This window comes from Ranitomeya variabilis, chromosome 4 (assembly GCF_051348905.1).
Source record: "Ranitomeya variabilis isolate aRanVar5 chromosome 4, aRanVar5.hap1, whole genome shotgun sequence".
Taxonomy (NCBI): Eukaryota; Metazoa; Chordata; class Amphibia; order Anura; family Dendrobatidae; genus Ranitomeya; species Ranitomeya variabilis.
Window position 1 is genome coordinate 725,672,206 of NC_135235.1, and position 17,723 is coordinate 725,689,928.

The following is a 17,723-nucleotide window of genomic DNA, read 5'->3' on the forward strand; positions in this document are numbered from 1 at the left end:
GTTGATCTAAAGCCGCTAGGCAAAAATTTAAATACTGAACATGAGGTTTTCAGTTTAACATTCTGATCAGACTGTATGAAGCCCACTGCCCCTTCACGGCAAACCTCGTAGTGGGTCCTAACGCCCTAACGGAGCGGAGCCGTGCGGCGACCACCGCCGCAGCGGCCATGCACCAGCAGGGCGGACGGCCTGTTGCCCCACAGCACCCATGCTGCGAGACTGAGCCCCCATGACTCCAGACCGCGCCGCCCCACCAGCACAAAGCCACAGCAACAATGGCCGCCACACAGCACCAGCACCAAAATGAAAAGAAGCATTTAATCTCACCTTCCTCCAGCTCTTCAGTGAGAGCCAAAATGGGCTAGACCCCTTACTTTGCAGTCTCCTGCTAATTAAAATCATTGAAGGGAAATGTTGCTGTTGTTTTTGGTCCTAGGAACGGGGGCCATCCTCGCCCCTACCTCTTCGGCCCCTAATGTAAATGAAAATCCCGGTGCCACTATTCTCTGGGTAAACCTAACAGCCCCGGTAAATATCTGGCGATTCGATTTCTGTGATGTAGTCAAGTGCCCCGAGACTCAACAGGTGGTAGAGGGAATCATCCAGTTTTATATATGTGTTACCAGAAATGACAACAATAATTGTTATTATTGGTCAGATACTGCCTGGAATACGGGGGATGATTGGGGATATAGACCTAGCGAAGCCATGTTCCCTAAGGATGGGACGGGTAGGAGTCTTCGCGGGAGAATGCATCTAACAGCCCTTCTGCAACCACCTAGGGGCTGTAGATGGGGAAGAAACTGTCACCCCCTCCTCCTAAATCTTGAAAGCCCCCAATCTGCTGACCTGCAGACGTTTGTACTGGGAAGACATTTTCATAATGTATTTAATGGTGGGTACTATGGGAATTTTGGCCATATACAGCTCCAAGATATTAGCTTCAGACCAACCAAGGCCCCCGTTACCAGTAAAGCTAAAACAGGCCCAGGTGAGCGTTTGCAAAATGTAGTTAATGAAGTAATCCCCATTCCAGGTCTCAGTTGGCAAGAGGTTTTCTCCATAGAAACACAAACAGCCCCAAGGAAAAACTTATGGTTAGAATGGGTAAGATATAATGTAAGAGTCCAGAATATCTCTGTAGGATGTATTGCTTGTGCTGCTGCGAATACACACCTATACACACATGCATTGCTTTTTCCTGTTGACAACACCACTGCCTGTGTTATGAATCTGTTGAAAGGTTTGAAGTCCACTGATTGCCCAGATTATGTCCCACTAATTCATGAGGAACCCAAACTAAAGGTCCCAGGAGAAGTAACCGTATTAGCTGACAATTACACCTGCTATAATTCCCACGACACCACAGGTACACCAGTAGGGATCTTCGAGACAGGTTTCTGCAAAAAGAACAGTTCTCTAGATACTGATTTTCTAATTAAACATACACAATATATGTACGATATTAATTGGTTATGTGGAGATGGTAAGCTCCGTCCTAGGTTGCCTAATGCCTGGACAGGCCAATGCACCCTTGTTAAACTAGCTATGCAGCTCAAGATTTTACCTTGGGATCCAGAGGTACCTGATGAACCTACCAGAAAGAGGAGAAGCCTTGATCAGCTCCACATGAGTTATGAAGAAGATCCACTAGTATATATTGATGCTATAGGAGTGCCAAGGGGGGTGCCTGACCAGTTTAAAGCCCAGAACCAGATCTATGCTGGCTTTGCTTCTTTGATTCCACAGGTGCAGATTAATAAAAATGTTGATTGGATGAATTACATATATTACAATGAACAAAGATTTGTCAATTATAGCCGTGATGCCTTTCAGGGTATAGTTGAGGAATTGGGCCCCAACACAAGAATGACCCTCCAAAACTGACTAGCCCTTGATATGATCTTAGCTGAGAAAGGAGGAGTTTGTGGGATGATAGGAGAAGAATGTTGTACCTATATCCCTCAGAACTCTGGAGTGAATGGAAAAACCATGATAGCCTTTAAAAAGATAACTGGGTTAGCAGCAGAATTGAAAACTAATGCTGGAGTAGACACACCTTTCTTTTCCGGCTGGTTGGGTGGGCTCAAGGGATTCCTTCAACAAGCTTGTCTGGTACTGATTGCCCTCCTTATAGTTGGATCGATAATTCTCTGTTGTGTTATTCCCTTGTATAAAAAGGTTATTGCCAAGGCAATTCCGACTGGCACCTTCCTCAATCAAGAAGTAGACCCACCAGAGTACGATGGTACTGATCCAGGGGAAATCCCTAAGTACGTCCCCCTCAAGAAATTAGACAAAACTCCCTATTCTCAGATGACGCTAAGAGACTTAGTTTAGGGACAGTGGGAGAACTCCATGTGAGGCTAGTGAAGGGTTCAGCCGCCTGGAGGCCTCTCGCAAGGGGAGAGCTTCTGAGGTGTCTGGATGAAGAAATCCACCTCCCCTTTCCCCATCACATGGACAGTCTCGAAGGATCTTTCTTTCCTTTTTCTGGTTAGGGAAAAACTTAGTGTTTAGGGGGGGGATTGTCAGGGTGAAAATATATATCTTTATACACTTTTTGTACTTTCATAATCTTATGCTGTGAAACAATAAGTTTTCCCCTATGCTTGCTGATGCAAATATAATTGTATTTAAAATGGCTGCTAGTATTCACCTATGCCCTACTTTCGTTTCTGAGAAGCTAAGTATCGTTTCTACTGAAATCGAAACTTGAGAAATGTGAAGAGAGGAGGATCCACCAGATGACGTCAGGACTAATCAGAAAGACCGAATACTAGACATATACTGCTTAAACCCCGCCTACTGTATTCCTTTCCCTAATACACAATATAGTATTGCGTATCCGGAAATAAAGGTTCAGTTGCTGTGATCGTTGCTGATACTTGCAGAAACACGAACATGCACTGAGATTGAACCAGCTCTTTGTCTGACTCATTCTTACCCGGTACCAATGCTCATAGACTAATTTGGAATGACTGGTGAAGGAAGGGTATTGTCGTGACGACCCCGACACAAGGAGGATGATGGACTCGCTTCCTTGGAATCAGCTGCTACGGGTACGACGGATTGTCTCTGATGAAAATTTGTGTGATGTCAGGCTAGACGAAATGTGCAATAAATTTATTTCGAGGGGTTACCCTAGAAAGAGGGTTATGAGCCAGAAAAATCAAGTGACTAAATTAACGGATGGGGAACTACAAACTCAGAGAAATAGGGTTAAAGAAAGACGTGTCCCTTTTGTCTCTACATATTGTCCAGCGAGTAGTGGAATTGCGAACATTTTGAATAAACATTGGGGTTTTTTGAACAAGAGTTTGACGCAAATTCAGGATTTTCACTCACGTCCTATTTTGTCTTATAGGCGGGGGCGTAACCTGAAGGATAAACTGGTAAGGTCGGATGTGGGCACAAAGAAGGTTGTCCTCCAACGGACTCTTTGTCCACCTAGGATGGGCAACTTTCCTTGTCTCAATTGTGCGTGCTGTAGTAATATGTTAAAGGGGGATGGTTTTTATCACCCTCAGACCGGAAAAAAATTCTTGATAAGAGAACGCTATACATGCTCTTCGAGTTTCGTTATCTATGTGACAGTATGTCCCTGTGGACTTATGTATGTAGGGGAAACTTCTATGGAGATCAGAGCACGTATAAGCAAACATAAGAGCACCATCAGGACCAAATTGCTTGAACTACCAGTCCCTAAACATTTTGATGCATGCAGACACTCTGTCAATCAACTCAGATTTAGAGTGATCGATGGGGTCCCTGTATTGAGAAGGGGAGGTAATAGGGTACAGCAATTGAAACAAAAAAGGTTGAGATGGATATCTATATTGGAAACTTTGCAACCGAAAGGGTTAAATATTGAATATAATCTACAATTATGTATCTCCTGACTCTTCTGAATATAGATGGCGTTTGATTCCGTATAATTGTTTTTAAGTGTCTTAAATTAATACTTTTTCTTTTTTTCTTCTTTTTTCTTTTTCTTTTACAGTGCACTTTGGATTTGTCATCCAGGGAGATTTAGAAGTCATTGGATTGATTTCTTTACATATTTGGAGTTGCTACCATTTCCCTTCTTCTTCCCCCTGTGTGCCAAATCGTGTGCACAGGTTAAGCTTATATGTTTGTATACCCATAGATACGTTAGTTGCCATGGAGTTGGCTGAGCCTCGGTCCTCTATGCGGGCGTGGGTTTGCTGTGTCATGTGATGGGGGGTGTGGTCGGGGTGATGCTCTGCCTTGGCTCCTCCCTTTCTTTCACGTGGTCACATCGGGGCCTTACGCTGCTGTGAGTGACCAACGGCCCTGCTCGGCTGGTGCGTGCGTTGTGGGTTGCGTCTGTGCTGCGGTCATGTGACCGCATGCAGGTGACGTGCCCTGCGTGCGCTGTAGGGTGCGTCTGTGCTGCGGTCATGTGACCGCTTGCATGTGACGTGCCCTGCGCGTGTTTTCGGTCGGTCTTGGGCTGGCTTCTGTGGATTTATGTTGTTAGACCTGGGTTGATTGGCCGTTGTCGGCTGAAGCACAGACAAGAAGATCTTTGCTGATTGGAGGAGATGACCACTATTGACGACAGAATGGTTCATTGGTGGAGGGTTACCATGGCAATCAGATGATTGCGGTAGGATTACAGCACTCCCTGTGTTTTGTATATGATTTGGGGTATTATGTGAATGTGGCACTTTTATATTGTACATATTTTAAGATGAAATGGCGTGATCTATGTATTTTTTATTTTTCGACATTATAAAATAAAGGCCGCCCCTTGCTGGTGATTGGTGCTGGTTTTGGCTCCACACTATTTAAGGTGGCCATGTAGACTATGTTTGTATGCTTGACAAAGGCCATGTGGCCGAAACGTTGTATTATATGATGGCAGAATAAAGACTTTTTCCTGATACATCTTTCACCTGGAACGGATGCGGCTTCTTTTTCTACAGAGGGGAGATATGTGTCACTGCGCTTAACGGCATCAGTAGTGTGAAACCAGAGCATTGTTCTCCAGCACACTACGTGTTTTATGTGGACCTTCACAGAGCGGGTGGGAGAAGGTCCACTTTATCTCCCATGGCAGACTTGCCAGGACCTGCATGAGGTCATGATCATGTGATCAATCACATGATGGGGAAGTTACAGGCTTGGGGTGACATAACCGAGCTCTACAGGCAGTCTGGGTTCAGCTAGCCTGGAGAGAGGACTCCAGAGGCTTTGTGGCTCGTCGAGAACAGACTGAACCTGTCCTGCTCCAGAGCGGGGGGCCACCCACAACATACGGACTGTGCTGCTGCATTTTGTTTTCTTTTATCGTTTTGTTCTTGTTTTAGCCAAGAAGGCTGAGTTTGTTTTCCCCACAAGTTGGTTTATGCTGCCTTACAATACATCAACGATGATTTAAAGAGACGGTGTTCCCACTTTTCCTACCTGAGTGTGCCACCACGTGAGTGAACTACCACAACATCATAAAACCTCTTTCACACGTTCATGTCTCAGGTACGTGAGGTGACAGTTTTCACACGTACCGGAGACATGTACACATGTACACCCATTCAAATGAATGGGTCTGTGCACGTCAGTGTGTTTTCATGGACCGCGTGTTCCGCACGTAGTCATGCCCGTTTTTTACCGTCAACACGGACGGCAAAACGTACTGCACACGTGCACATGGAGAACACACATTGATGTCCTCCGTGCGACACGCATCAGAGAAGAAGAGCTACAGTAAGCGCTGTTTACCGGCGGCAGGTGCTGAAGACGGCTCTCATCATTCTCCCCTGCTCTGCTGGCGGTCAGCGCTGCTAATAACAGTGACAGCAGGAGCGGATGATCAGGGTATTCATCACCTGCCGCCTGCAATATATCGAAATAAATGAATGAAAACCCCGGTGTGGGTCCCCCTCTATTTTCTTGAACCAACCAGGAAAATCTCACAGCTGGGGGCTGCAACCCTCAGCTGTCAGCTTCAGCAAGGTTGGCTATCAAGAATAGAGGGGTATTTTTTTTAAATTATTTAAATCTATAATTTAAAAAAATGGTGTGGGGTCCCCTCCATTTTTGACAACCAGCCTTGCTAAAGCTCACAGCTTGGGGCTGGTTTTCTCAGGCTAGTAAGGGGTCATGGATATTGACCCCCCCAGCCTAAAAACAGCAGCCTGCAGCTGCCTAGAAAAGGTGCATCTATTAGATGTGTCAATTTTTGCGCTTTGTCCGACTCTTCCCACTTGCCCTGTAGCAGTGGCAAGTGGGGTTAATATTTGAGGGGTTGATTTCATCTTTGTATTGTCAGGTGACATCAAGCCCACAGCATAGTAATTGAGAAGTGTCTTAGACATCTCTCCATTACGAATCCTATAGTTATATGGTAGATAAAGACAGCCAGAATAAAGTCCTTTAATTAAAAAAATGACAGACTCCTTTACTTTTCTCAATTAAACCATACTTACGACCTCGCCTAATTCCACCGAAGCCCTCGATCTCCTGTAATAAAAATAAAATAACAAAACAATATACCATAACGGTCTGTCATTCTGTTCCACGCCGTAATCCATGTCTGGGGGATAATTAGTTTTCAACCTTGACAGTGCCAAGATGCGACCGTCCAGGCTGAGAAGCACTGGTGAATGAGCTGATGAAAGCGCAGCATCATTTACCATCGGTGACATCGAGGCCGGGCTGAACTGTGGTGACCTCAGTACCGTGGGAAAATGCTAGTGATGATTTCACCGCTTGTCACTGAGGCTGCGCTCGCAGCAGCTCATTCACCAGTGGTTTTCAGCCTGGATGGTCGCATCTTAGCACCGTCCAGCTTGCAAACTATTTAGCCCCCCAGACATCGATTACAGCGTGGCACAGAACGAGGGACAGGTATGGTATATTGTTGTTTTTTCATTTTACTTTTATTATAGATCGAGGGCTTCGGTGGACTTAGACGATGCAGTAACTATGGTTTAATTGAGATTAATAAAGGAGGGGGCGTCCTAGCTGGCCATGTGAGCGGACGCATAGAAGAGCGCTCCCGCTGCTAAGGGGGTAATTATCCTGTGCAGACGCTGCTGACCGGACTTTTCTGCCACATACCGGCTGGCTGACGGTCAGGGGAGCAAAGCGGTGCTGAGCGGTGGACCCGGCATTGGAGGCAATGACCAGGCGGCAGCATAAGGACGCGGGTGCTGGCGATGCAGGAGCCAGCCAATATGGCGCTGATGCCAGAGAAGATGCTGACAAGGAGAATGCCGCGTGTCAGAGGTGTATGGAGGTGGCGGCGAAGCTTCAGCAGTATGCCAGAGTGGATGCTGCGGAGGGGGCAGAGAAAGGAACCGGAGCGGGTATGGAGGAGGATGCGGTCCTGGCTGCAAAGCATGAGGTACAGAAGGGGAAAAGCAGCATGGCGGGGGCAAAAGGGGGACCTGAAGATTTGATACAGGAAGATGAGCCGACCCTCAGGGATGTTTTTGCGTTGGTCTCCTCATGCATGAGAGATTAATAAAGGAATCTGTCATTTTTCAATTAAAGGATTTTATTCTAGCTGTGTCTTTATTTACATACTGTACTGTATAGGATTAGTAATGGATAGGTGTCTTATAGACACTTCTCCATTACTAAGCCATGGGCTTGATGTCACCTGACAATATAAAGGTGACATCAACCCCACAAATATTAACCCCAATTGCCACCGCTACAGGGCAAGTGGGAAGACCCGGGCAAAGCACCAGAATTGGCGCATCTAATAGATGCGCCTTTTCTGGGCAGCTGTGGCCTGCTGTTTTTAGGCTGGAGGGGGGCCAAAAGCAATTACCCCTTACCAGTATGAGAATACCAGCCCCAATCTGTGAGCTTTAGCGAGGTAGGTTGCCAAAGATGCGAGGTACCCCATGCCGTTTTTTACAATTATATATTAAAGTATTTAAAAACAAACATAGCATGGGGACCCCAGTGTGAGGATATGGCCGCTTACTGAAGACTATAGGACAAATGGACGTGGAGCGGAGTCCACAGCTCTAAGACATAAAGATTTTTTCCAGCACGGAGCACCGGTGACATCAATATCATTGTACTTTAATAGTTAATTTGCTTGATGTGTTTTATTAGTGATTTTCTTGCTGTTTTATTAGTGATTTTCTTGCTCAGCAGTTCATGCTCAGGAATCAATGTTTCTATTCAGTGGCAGTTAGCAGAGGAAGACGAGCAGGCTAGAGTTTATGTGAACCTAAAGGCCCCGTCACACTTAGCGACGCTAAAGCGATCCCGACAACGATACGACCTGTCAGGGATCGTTGCTGCGTCGCTATGTGGTCGCTGGTGAGATGTCAAACAGTGAGATCTTCCCAACGACGCAGCAGCGATGCGGCGACCTGTAGCGACCTGTACAACGATGTCGTTGTGACCCTGTCACATGGCAGCTATTATGACGATTCAGACCTCGATGAGGGACGTCCTGTGTGACTGAGTCGTCAACGAGGTCGTTGGTAAGGTGTCAAACACAGCGATGTGTGCTACCCAGCGGGACCTCAACGATCAAAAAAAGGTCCAGGCCATTCCGACACGACCAGCGATCTCACAGCAGGGGCCTGATCGCTGCTACGTGTCACACATAGCGAGATCGCAACTGAGGTCGCTGTTGCGTCACAAAACTTGTGACTCAGCAGCGATCTCGCTAGCGACCTCGCTAAGTGAGACGGGGGCTTAAGGCCAGACTATCAATCTCATTTGTATCAAGGCCTCGCTTCCATTGTACTCCCAAACCTAGGCCTATTGTGTGGTTGGGGATAATAGACTCAGGGGAGCCATCACCACGGGAGGTCTCACATACAGTCCCAGCTGATGGAATATGCCTTGTTCTGTGAGCTAAAGGAAAATTTTTAAGGTGCGGGAGAAAAAGATATAGGGTTGAATCAGGCAGTTGTTGGAGGGATTTCGATGGAAGAGGATCCAAGCTGGAATGGATGGATGATCTATGGAGCTTTGGAGATTGTTGGCTGGAGGGGTATCCATGAGCTACGGTCGGGATAGCCATCGTCTGGAGGAACATAGGCTGTGACTGCACACTATAGCAGCTGGAGATACAAAATCTGTGGGCCAACCAAAAGTTGGGAGACAGTGGGCATCGCCTGGTATGGAGCCAGTGGAACTACCGATCTCAGATTGGGAACTTGTGGACTGACGACATTGTATGTTGGTCACCCACCTGGATTTGTTGTACAACCAAGGATGTATGGAATAAAAAAAATTAGTTGCATCGTTAACCTGCCTAGGTGATTTTTATAACCCACAACCTCAGATCTTCACACCCTCTATTCTTGATAACCAGCCTTGCTGAAGCTGACAGCTGAGGGTTGCAGCCCCCAGCTGTGAGTTTTGCCTGGTTGGTTCAAGAAAATAGGCGGGAACCCACACTGGGATTTTCATTAATTTATTTAATTATATCGCAAGTGGCAGCTGAGGAATACCCCGATCATCCGCTCCTGCTGTCACTGTTATTAGCGGCAGCAAGAGTCGGATGATGGGAGTAAGAGTCCCAAAAGCCCCCACCTGCTGTCATCGTTCAGACTTTAATATAACTCATCATTCTCTTCTGCTCCTGACGATAGCCGGCAGAGCAGGGGAGAACGATGAGAGCCGTCTTCAGCACCCGCCACCGGGGAATAGCACTTACAGTAGCGCTTCTTCCCAGGCGGCCGTCTGTGTGGTACTGAGGCGGTACACGGTTGCTACACGTGTGCCGCAAGTATTACAGACACGGACACTGATATCTCAGGTATCGGTTTTTCCAGGATCGGAAATAAACGGAAGTGTGAAAGTCGCCTAAGGGAGATCTCATGACACCTTCTCTCCATCTACCTGATGATCCTGAGGAACATTGGGATCTTCTTGGTTACAGTCCTGTGGAAGAAGAGGATGGGGACATCTCTCTGGTGTTGTCCTCTTACTGGATAGATCTGGAGGAAACACATACAGGGACTGAATTCATTCTTTACATACAGATAATTATAGGCTGTGTGTATTTAGTCCTGTCTATTACCTGGTGATGTGAGGGGCTGGGGAACCTCCATCATGATGTCCTTGTACAGATCTCTGTGTCCTTCTAAATACTCCCACTCCTCCATGGAGAAATAGACGGAGACATCCTGATACCTTATAGGAACCTGACACATACAATGATACCATCATCCCCCGATCCCTTCATAGCGTTACTGTATAATGTTCCAGCAGTGTCACCTCTCCAGTCAGCAGCTCAATCATCTTGTAGGTGAGTTCTAGGATCTTCTGGTCATTGATGTCCTCATGTATCAGGGGGTGAGGTGGAGGCCCCGTGATTGGGCTCAGGGGTCTTCCCCATCCCTCAGACACAGGGTCCTGACAGCGCTCACTAGAGGTCTTCTTCACTACTGTGTAATCCTGGTTATGGAGAGACACATTAATAAATCTCACTACAGACATTTCCAGAGTCCTCACCTCTCCAGTTCTGTCCATCTGTTAATCCCATAGATAAGAATGATGTAATGTGACGCCATCAGAATCTCTCACCTCTCCAGTAAGCCGGAAGAGGATCTCCAGGGTGAGGTGTAATATCCTCTCCACCATCTTGTCTCTGTCCATATCCATCCTTGATGGGTAAATCAGGAAATTCTCTTATATAGAAGATCTTCACTGAGAGGCTCCGATATTGTAGAGACCTGAATGAGAAGATGAGCCGATGTAACATCATAAGAATCCTGTGTAATAATACAATTACTGGAGATAATAAGGGAAACATAAGAGATTTATTATTTTACAGTATTTAGTTTCCTTCTTTCCATCTACTAATAAACCCTATATATTTAGGCCACAGACAACAAGCAGTTTCTCCCTCGGAGTCGGCAGCTGAATACGTTCCTCATAGACTCATCTTCCATAACGCTAATTCTCGTCTCATTTCCCGACCCTGGAATCGGCATTAGTAATACTGCAGGAGATATTCATTACACGTGACAGGAGAAATAACGACTTCATGATGAGGACGACATCTTCATCTACTACTACGGCTCTAGGAACAGATCTGTCCAGAGTCGGTCACTGACTCCATCCCCACCGGCCTCTATATGGAGGTTTCCCGTCTTCCCCGCACTGGAATCTTCTATCACGTTAGATCTCAGCTCTGAGTCACACACAGAAGTTTGAGGCTTTTATAAGAGACTAGCTGAAGAGCCCTGCGTTGCCCGGGCATAGTAAATATCTGTGGTTAGTTATAGCACCTCACTTCTCTTATTTTCCCCTCACACCTCTCATTTTCCCCCTCACTCCTCTCATTCCCTCCTAACACTTGTCATTTCGACCTCACATCTGTCATTTTCCGATCACTCCACTATTTTCCCTCACTCCTCTCATTTTGCACTCACACCTTTTCATTTTCACCTCACACCTCTCATTTTCACCTCAGTATATACATGTTTGTCATCTCCCTTATATATAGTATACACCTGTATGTCATCTCCTGTATATAGTATATACCTGTGTGTCCTCTCCTCCTGTATATAGTATATACCTGTGTGTCATCTCCTCCTGTATATGGTATATACCTGTATGTCCTCTCCTGCTGTATGTAGTATGTACCTGTATGTCATTTCCTCCTCTATATAGTATATACCTGTGTGTCATCTCTCCTGTATATAGTATATATCTGTGTGTCATCTCCTCCTGTATATAGTATATACCTGTGTGTAATCTCCTCCTGTATATAGTATATACCTGTGTGTCATCTCTCCTGTATATAGTATATATCTGTGTGTCATCTCCTCCTGTATATAGTATATACCTGTGTGTCATCTCCTCCTGTATATAGTATATATCTGTGTCATCTCCCCTGTATATAGTATATACCTGTGTGTCATCTCCCCTGTAAATAGTATATACCTGTGTGTCATCTCCTCCTGTATATAGTATATATCTGTATGTCATCTCCTCCTGTATGAGACCTCGTTCACACGTTATTTGGTCAGTATTTTTACCTCAATATTTGTAAGCTAAATTGGCAGCCTGATAAATCCCCAGCCAACAGTAAGCCCACCCCCTGGCAGTATATATTAGCTCACACATACGCATAGTAGACTGGTCATGTGACTGACAGCTGCCGGATTCCTATATGGTACATTTGTTGCTCTTGTAGTTTGTCTGCTTATTAATCAGATTTTTATTTTTGAAGGATAATACCAGACTTGTGTGTGTTTTAGGGCGAGTTTCGTGTGTCAAGTTGTGTGTGTTGAGTTGCGTGTGGCGACATGCATGTAGCGACTTTTGTGTGGCGACATGCGCGTAGCAACTTTTTGTGTGTCGAGTTGCATGTGACAGGTTAGTATAGCAAGTTGTGTGCAGCAAGTTTTGCGCATGGCGAGTTTTGCGCGTGACGAGTTTTATGTGTGGTGCCTTTTGAGTATGTGCAAGTTTTGTGTGAGGCAACTTTTGCATGTGTTGCAACTTTTGTGCATGTGGCAATTTTTCCGCGTGTGCAAGTTTTGCGTGTGGCGAGTTTTCCATGAGGTGAGTTTTGCACGTGTGGCGAGTTTTGCATGTGGAGAGTTTTGCGCGTGGCGAGTTTTGAGCGGCGACTTTTGTGTTTCAACTTTTATGTGGCGAGGTTGGTGTATGTGTGGTGAAATGTGCGCTGAGGGTGGTATATGTGTTCGAGCACGTGATAGTGTGTGGCGCATTTTGTGTGTGTGTTCATATCCCCGTGTGTGGTGAGTATCCCATGTCGGGGCCCCACCTTAGCAACTGTACAGTATATACTCTTTGGCGCCATCGCTCTCACTCTTTAAGTCCCCCTTGTTCACATCTGGCAGCTGTTAATTTGCCTCCAACACTTTTCCTTTCACTTTTTCCCCATTATGTAGATAGGGGCAAAATTGTTTGGTGAATTGGAACGCGCGGGGTTAAAATTTCACCTCACAACATAGCCTATGACGCTCTCGGGGTCCAGACGTGTGACTGTGCAAAATTTTGTGGCTGTAGCTGCGACGGTTCAGATGCCAATCCCGGACATACACACATACATACACACACATACACACATTCAGCCTTATATAGGAGATTGTCGGTAAGAACAAGACCGGAGATATCTGAGGCCGATGTCTCCATGTACGGGGTTTATTTCTCCGGATAGGATGGTTTTCTTTGGTACTTTCCCCCATTAGAAGGGACACCGGTGGATATTGGGGTCTTTACCTGCTACAGTCCTGGGGGGATTTACTCGGTACAGTGGCCGCTGGACAAATCTCACCATCAATTCCCCTCAGACTGAAGGAACATCGCTCCTCTACTCGGCTCTATGGATCCAGGATGAAATCCACTGCGGCCCCTGCAAGAAAAGAAGGAGAAAGAGCAGAAGTTGGGGGAGACCACCGTGGCCTGAGATTTCTACGGCTGCTCTGTGCGCACAGGACCTGTGATGAGGTCACAGGAGGGGAGGAGTCAGGGGTCACATGATCAGGGGCCTCAGTGTATGCAGGACTCTGCTGTGCTGGTTGTCATGGTGCTGGATGAGGGGAAGTTTATGTGTGGGGTCAGGAGGGGTTTACAGTGTGGATGTAGCAGAGTCGTGTGTGTACGAGGTGTACGGAGCGGAGCCGTGTGTGTACGAGGTGTACGGAGCGGAGCCGTGTGTGTACGAGGTGTACGGAGCGGAGCCGTGTGTGTACAAGGTGTACGGAGCGGAGCCGTGTGTGTACGAGGTGTACGGAGCGGAGCCGTGTGTGTACGAGGTGTACGGAGCGGACCCGTGTGTGTACGAGGTGTACGGAGCGGACCCGTGTGTGTACGAGGTGTACGGAGCAGAGCCGTGTGTGTACGAGGTGTACGGAGCGGAGCCGTGTGTGTACGAGGTGTACGGAGCAGAGCCGTGTCTGTACGAGGTGTACGGAGCAGAGCTGTGTGTGTACGAGGTGTCTGGAGCGGAGCCGTGTGAGTACGAGGTGGATGGAGCGGAGCCGTGTGTGTACGAGGTGGACGGAGTGGAGCCGTGTGTGTACGGAGCAGATCCAGGCGTGTACTGAGCGGAGCCCTATTTGTATGGGGTCCTGTGTACTGACCAACTGTATACCCCCAGCCTCAGTCGCAGACCCCTCTGTGTACACTGTATACACCCGTATACCCCCAGCTTTGGTCGCAGACCCCCCCAGTGTACACTGTATACACCCGTATACCCCCAGCTTCAGTCACAGACCCCCTCTGTGTACACTGTATACACCTGTATACCCTCAGCTTCGGTCACAGACCCTTCTGTGTACACTGTATACACCCGTATACCCCCAGCTTCAGTCACAGACCCCCTCTGTGTACACTGTATACACCTGTATACCCCCAGCTTCAGTCACAGACCCCTCTGTGTACACTGTATACACCTGTATACCCCCAGCTTCGGTCACAGAACCCTCAGTGTACGCTCTATACACCCGTATACCCCCAGCTTCTGTAGCAGACCCTTCTGTGTACACTGTATACACCTGTATACCCCAGCTTTGGTCTCAGACCCCTCTGTGTACACTGTATACACCCGTATACCCCCAGCTTCGGTCGGAGACCCCTCTGTGTACACTGTATACACCGTATACCCTCAGCTTCGGACACAGACCCCTCTGTGTACACTGTATACACCCGTAAACCCCCAGCTTTGGTCACAGACCCCCCTGTGTAATCTGTATACACCCGTATACCCCCAGCTTCACTCACAGACCCCTCTGTGTACACTGTATATACCCCCAGGCTCTCTATCCCCCCGTATAACTGACCTCAGACACACACGGTAACACTGCGGACGTCGGCCTCTCGTCTCTCGCACATCTACTGATAACATACGATGAACAGAATCCAGCCCTACTCACTGAATTCTGCCCGTCATTCTGCCTTCTCCGCTCTCCTCCTTGTGGCCCCAGTAATCCGCACTGCCCGGCCTGCACCCTACAAATAGCCGGGGCTGCAGTTAGAGCAGGTCCCCTCGGTGCTGAGGTGAGCTCGTCGGAGGGCTATCGAGCACCGGGGGAGGCGGATTGTACGGCTGTGTGTGCACGGTCCCCAGCTCGGATTACTGGGGCCACAAAGAGGAGAGCGGAGAAGGCGGCGGCTCTGTACTATGAGAAAGGGAAGCCACCTCGGGCACGACCAGCTGCTGCTCCCCGACAAATGCTCCAGCTTCTCCGGGGGGTTTGTGGCCGGGGGCGGCGCTGTGGTTGGCGCAGGAGGCGGCGGATACCTGCATGTCCTGTCCTCCCCCGGCCCGGTGCACCATCCCCCGCACGGACTGTGCGCTTCGGAGCAGCAAGCAGCGGCCAGCTTCATCTACTCCACCCCGCATGGACCCGCCGCCAGAGCCGGCCTACTGCAGCCTGCACTGGGGCACCCTCCGGCGAAGCGACGATTAGAACTTGGAGATGGAAGTCAACAGTATCTTTCTGAAGGATTAAAAACACCAAAAGGCAAAGGAAGAGCCACTGTATTCTGTCCCGACAGCCCAAAAACTCCAAAATCACCTCTGGAAAAAACAAGATATGACACCTCACTTTTTTTTTTTTTTTTTACATTTACACTGGTAACCAGGGTAAACATCAGGTTACTAAGTGCGGCCCTGCGCTTAGTAACCCGATGTTTACCCTGGTTACCAGGGGACTTCGCATAGTTGGTCGCTGGAGAGCTGTCTGTGTGACAGCTCTCCAGCGACCACACAGGTTTTTTTTCCAATGTAAGACACCCCCCCGAAAGTAAGACATAGTGGGACTTTTGAGTGATAAAAGAATGTAGGACGCTGTCTTACTATTGGGGAAACACGGTAGTATGTATGGTCCACATGATCTCCATCCTGGTATTTATGCCCCCTTTCTGGTATATATGTCCCTATCCTGGTTTACGTGGTCCCCAATCCTAGGCTATGTGCACACGTAGGAAATGTGGTGCAGAATTTTCTGCACTAAATCTGCATCTCCTGGCAGAATCCACAGGTGCGTTTTTTATGCGTTTTTAGTGTGTTTTTTATGCGTTTTTTTGTGCAGATTTTACCACTGCAGATTTCTATTAATGGAGGGGTGCAGAAACGCTGCAGAAACGCACAAAAGAAGTGACATGCACTTCTTTGAAATCTGCAGCATTTCTGCGCAGATTTTTCTGCACCATGTGCACAGCTTTTTTTTTTCACATTGATTTACATTGTACTGTAAATCACCAGCATTAGGACATATTCACCAGGATGATGGGCATATATACCAGTATGGGGGACATTACTACATAATGAAGGGGGAGGGGGGCAATTCATACGTGTTTATAGAATTTATAACACTACAGGGGCCCATACATCTGACCAATGTGTGTGTGTGTGGGGGGGCGAAGGGTCAAATTTCGCACTGGGGCCCATCGGACTCCACTGCAAAAGCACATCATACATTCTCAGCAAGAACACAAAGTGGTACAAGTGACAGAATCTCACCTTTCTGCGGTGCCTTCTGGGCTTCCAGGACCAAATATCTCTGCCAGCAGCAGTGATTCTTTTGTGTGTACTGATAGCAGTGATGGCTCCTCTGGATCCCACTGCTGCTGGTTCTGCATGTGCTGCTGTTTCGGGCTGGTGGGAGGAGTAAGGCAGAATCAGTGAGAGAAGAGAGCAGACTAGATCTATCTAGTGCTGAGAATGACAGACTGCTGCAAATCACAGATCATCATTTTTGCAGTTTTGCACTAGGTCAACTGTAAATCACAAGTTGATCACATATTATGTGAACATCCTCACCTTGCACCTGAAATATCATAGATCTGAAACTTTTGTGATGCTGTAATTGACAATTTTCCATGTGGGGAATTTTCCGTGTGGGGAATTTTCTGTGTGGGGAATTTTCCTTGTGGGGAATTTTCCATGTGGGGAATTTTCCGTGTAAGGAATTTTCCATGTGGGGAATTTTCCATGTGGGGAATTTTCCTGTGTGCATTTTTCCTGTGTGCATTTTTCATGTGGGCAATTTTCCTGTGTGCAATTTTCCTGTGTGCATTTTTCTGGTCACCGCGGATTCCGTACCTGGAGCCCCGTCCAAGACCATTCTATCTGATGCCAATTTCATCGGAGTTATCCACGATCAGGACTTGTGGAAGGAGTGCAGGGAGACCTATGACAGTGATGTATTTCTGGCCAACCCACCTGTGGATATTAATCTTGTCTTTGTGGTTCAGAGATCGACGTATCTACGTCCCTGAGGTCGTCCGTCTGCAGATCCTCAAGTTAGTACATGACTCCAAGTTGGCTGGTCACAGGGGGGTACAGAAGACACAAGAGTTCCTGAGCTGATTCTTCTGGTGGCCAACTTGCCTGAAGGATGCCAAGGACTATGTTCTCTCTTGCGAGGTATGTGCCCGTTACAAGACTCCTCATGTGACACCTACGGGTCTTCTACAACCATTACCTGTTCCGTCCCGCCCATGGGGGTCTATATCAATGGACTTTATTGTGGAGCTGCCTACATCGGGGGGCATGAATACAATCATGGTGGTAGTTGATCGCCTGACTAAAGCTGCTAATTTTGTTCCGTGCACCGGCCTCCCCTCAGCTAAAGATACAGTGAACTTGGTTATACAGAATGTCTTTCGGTTGCATGGGGTTCCGGATGAGATCATCTCTGACCGTGGAGTACAGTTCACTTCAAGATTCTGGAAGGGGTTTTGCTCTGCACTCAATATTAATGTCTGTCTCTCTTCCGCTTACCATCCCC

The 17,723-nt window shown here is 47.4% G+C and overlaps 2 protein-coding genes across 2 annotated transcripts in view; both read right to left on the bottom strand.

The window, feature by feature from the left end:
* The window catches only part of LOC143768245 (uncharacterized), a 524,156-nt gene that overhangs the window by 64,007 nt on the left and 442,426 nt on the right, over positions 1 to 17,723 (bottom strand). The gene's annotated exons all lie outside the window — the stretch shown is intronic.
* LOC143766699 (gastrula zinc finger protein XlCGF66.1-like) lies at positions 1,477 to 13,413 on the bottom strand. Its single transcript, XM_077254559.1, has 6 exons — positions 13,207 to 13,413; positions 10,534 to 10,682; positions 10,225 to 10,404; positions 10,028 to 10,151; positions 9,847 to 9,944; positions 1,477 to 1,594 (listed from the first exon to the last, which is right to left on the bottom strand). The coding sequence occupies exons 2-6, from the start codon at positions 10,609 to 10,611 to the stop codon at positions 1,556 to 1,558; spliced, it is 519 nt and encodes a 172-aa protein (XP_077110674.1). The 5' UTR covers positions 10,612 to 10,682; positions 13,207 to 13,413; the 3' UTR covers positions 1,477 to 1,555.

What these genes read in the sequence shown, in the direction of transcription:
- LOC143766699 (XM_077254559.1), bottom strand. Translation starts at nt 10,611, where the DNA reads ATGGATATGGACAGAGACAAGATGGTGGAGAGGATATTACACCTCACC. An exon ending in TCTTCCGGCTTACTGGAGAG is followed by an intron (nt 10,405 to 10,533) that starts GTGAGAGATTCT and finishes CTCCATAACCAG; the next exon opens with GATTACACAGTAGTGAAGAA. An exon ending in ATGTTCCTCAGGATCATCAG is followed by an intron (nt 1,595 to 9,846) that starts GTAGATGGAGAG and finishes TCTTTCTGGTAG; the next exon opens with GTTCATCAGGTACCTCTGGA.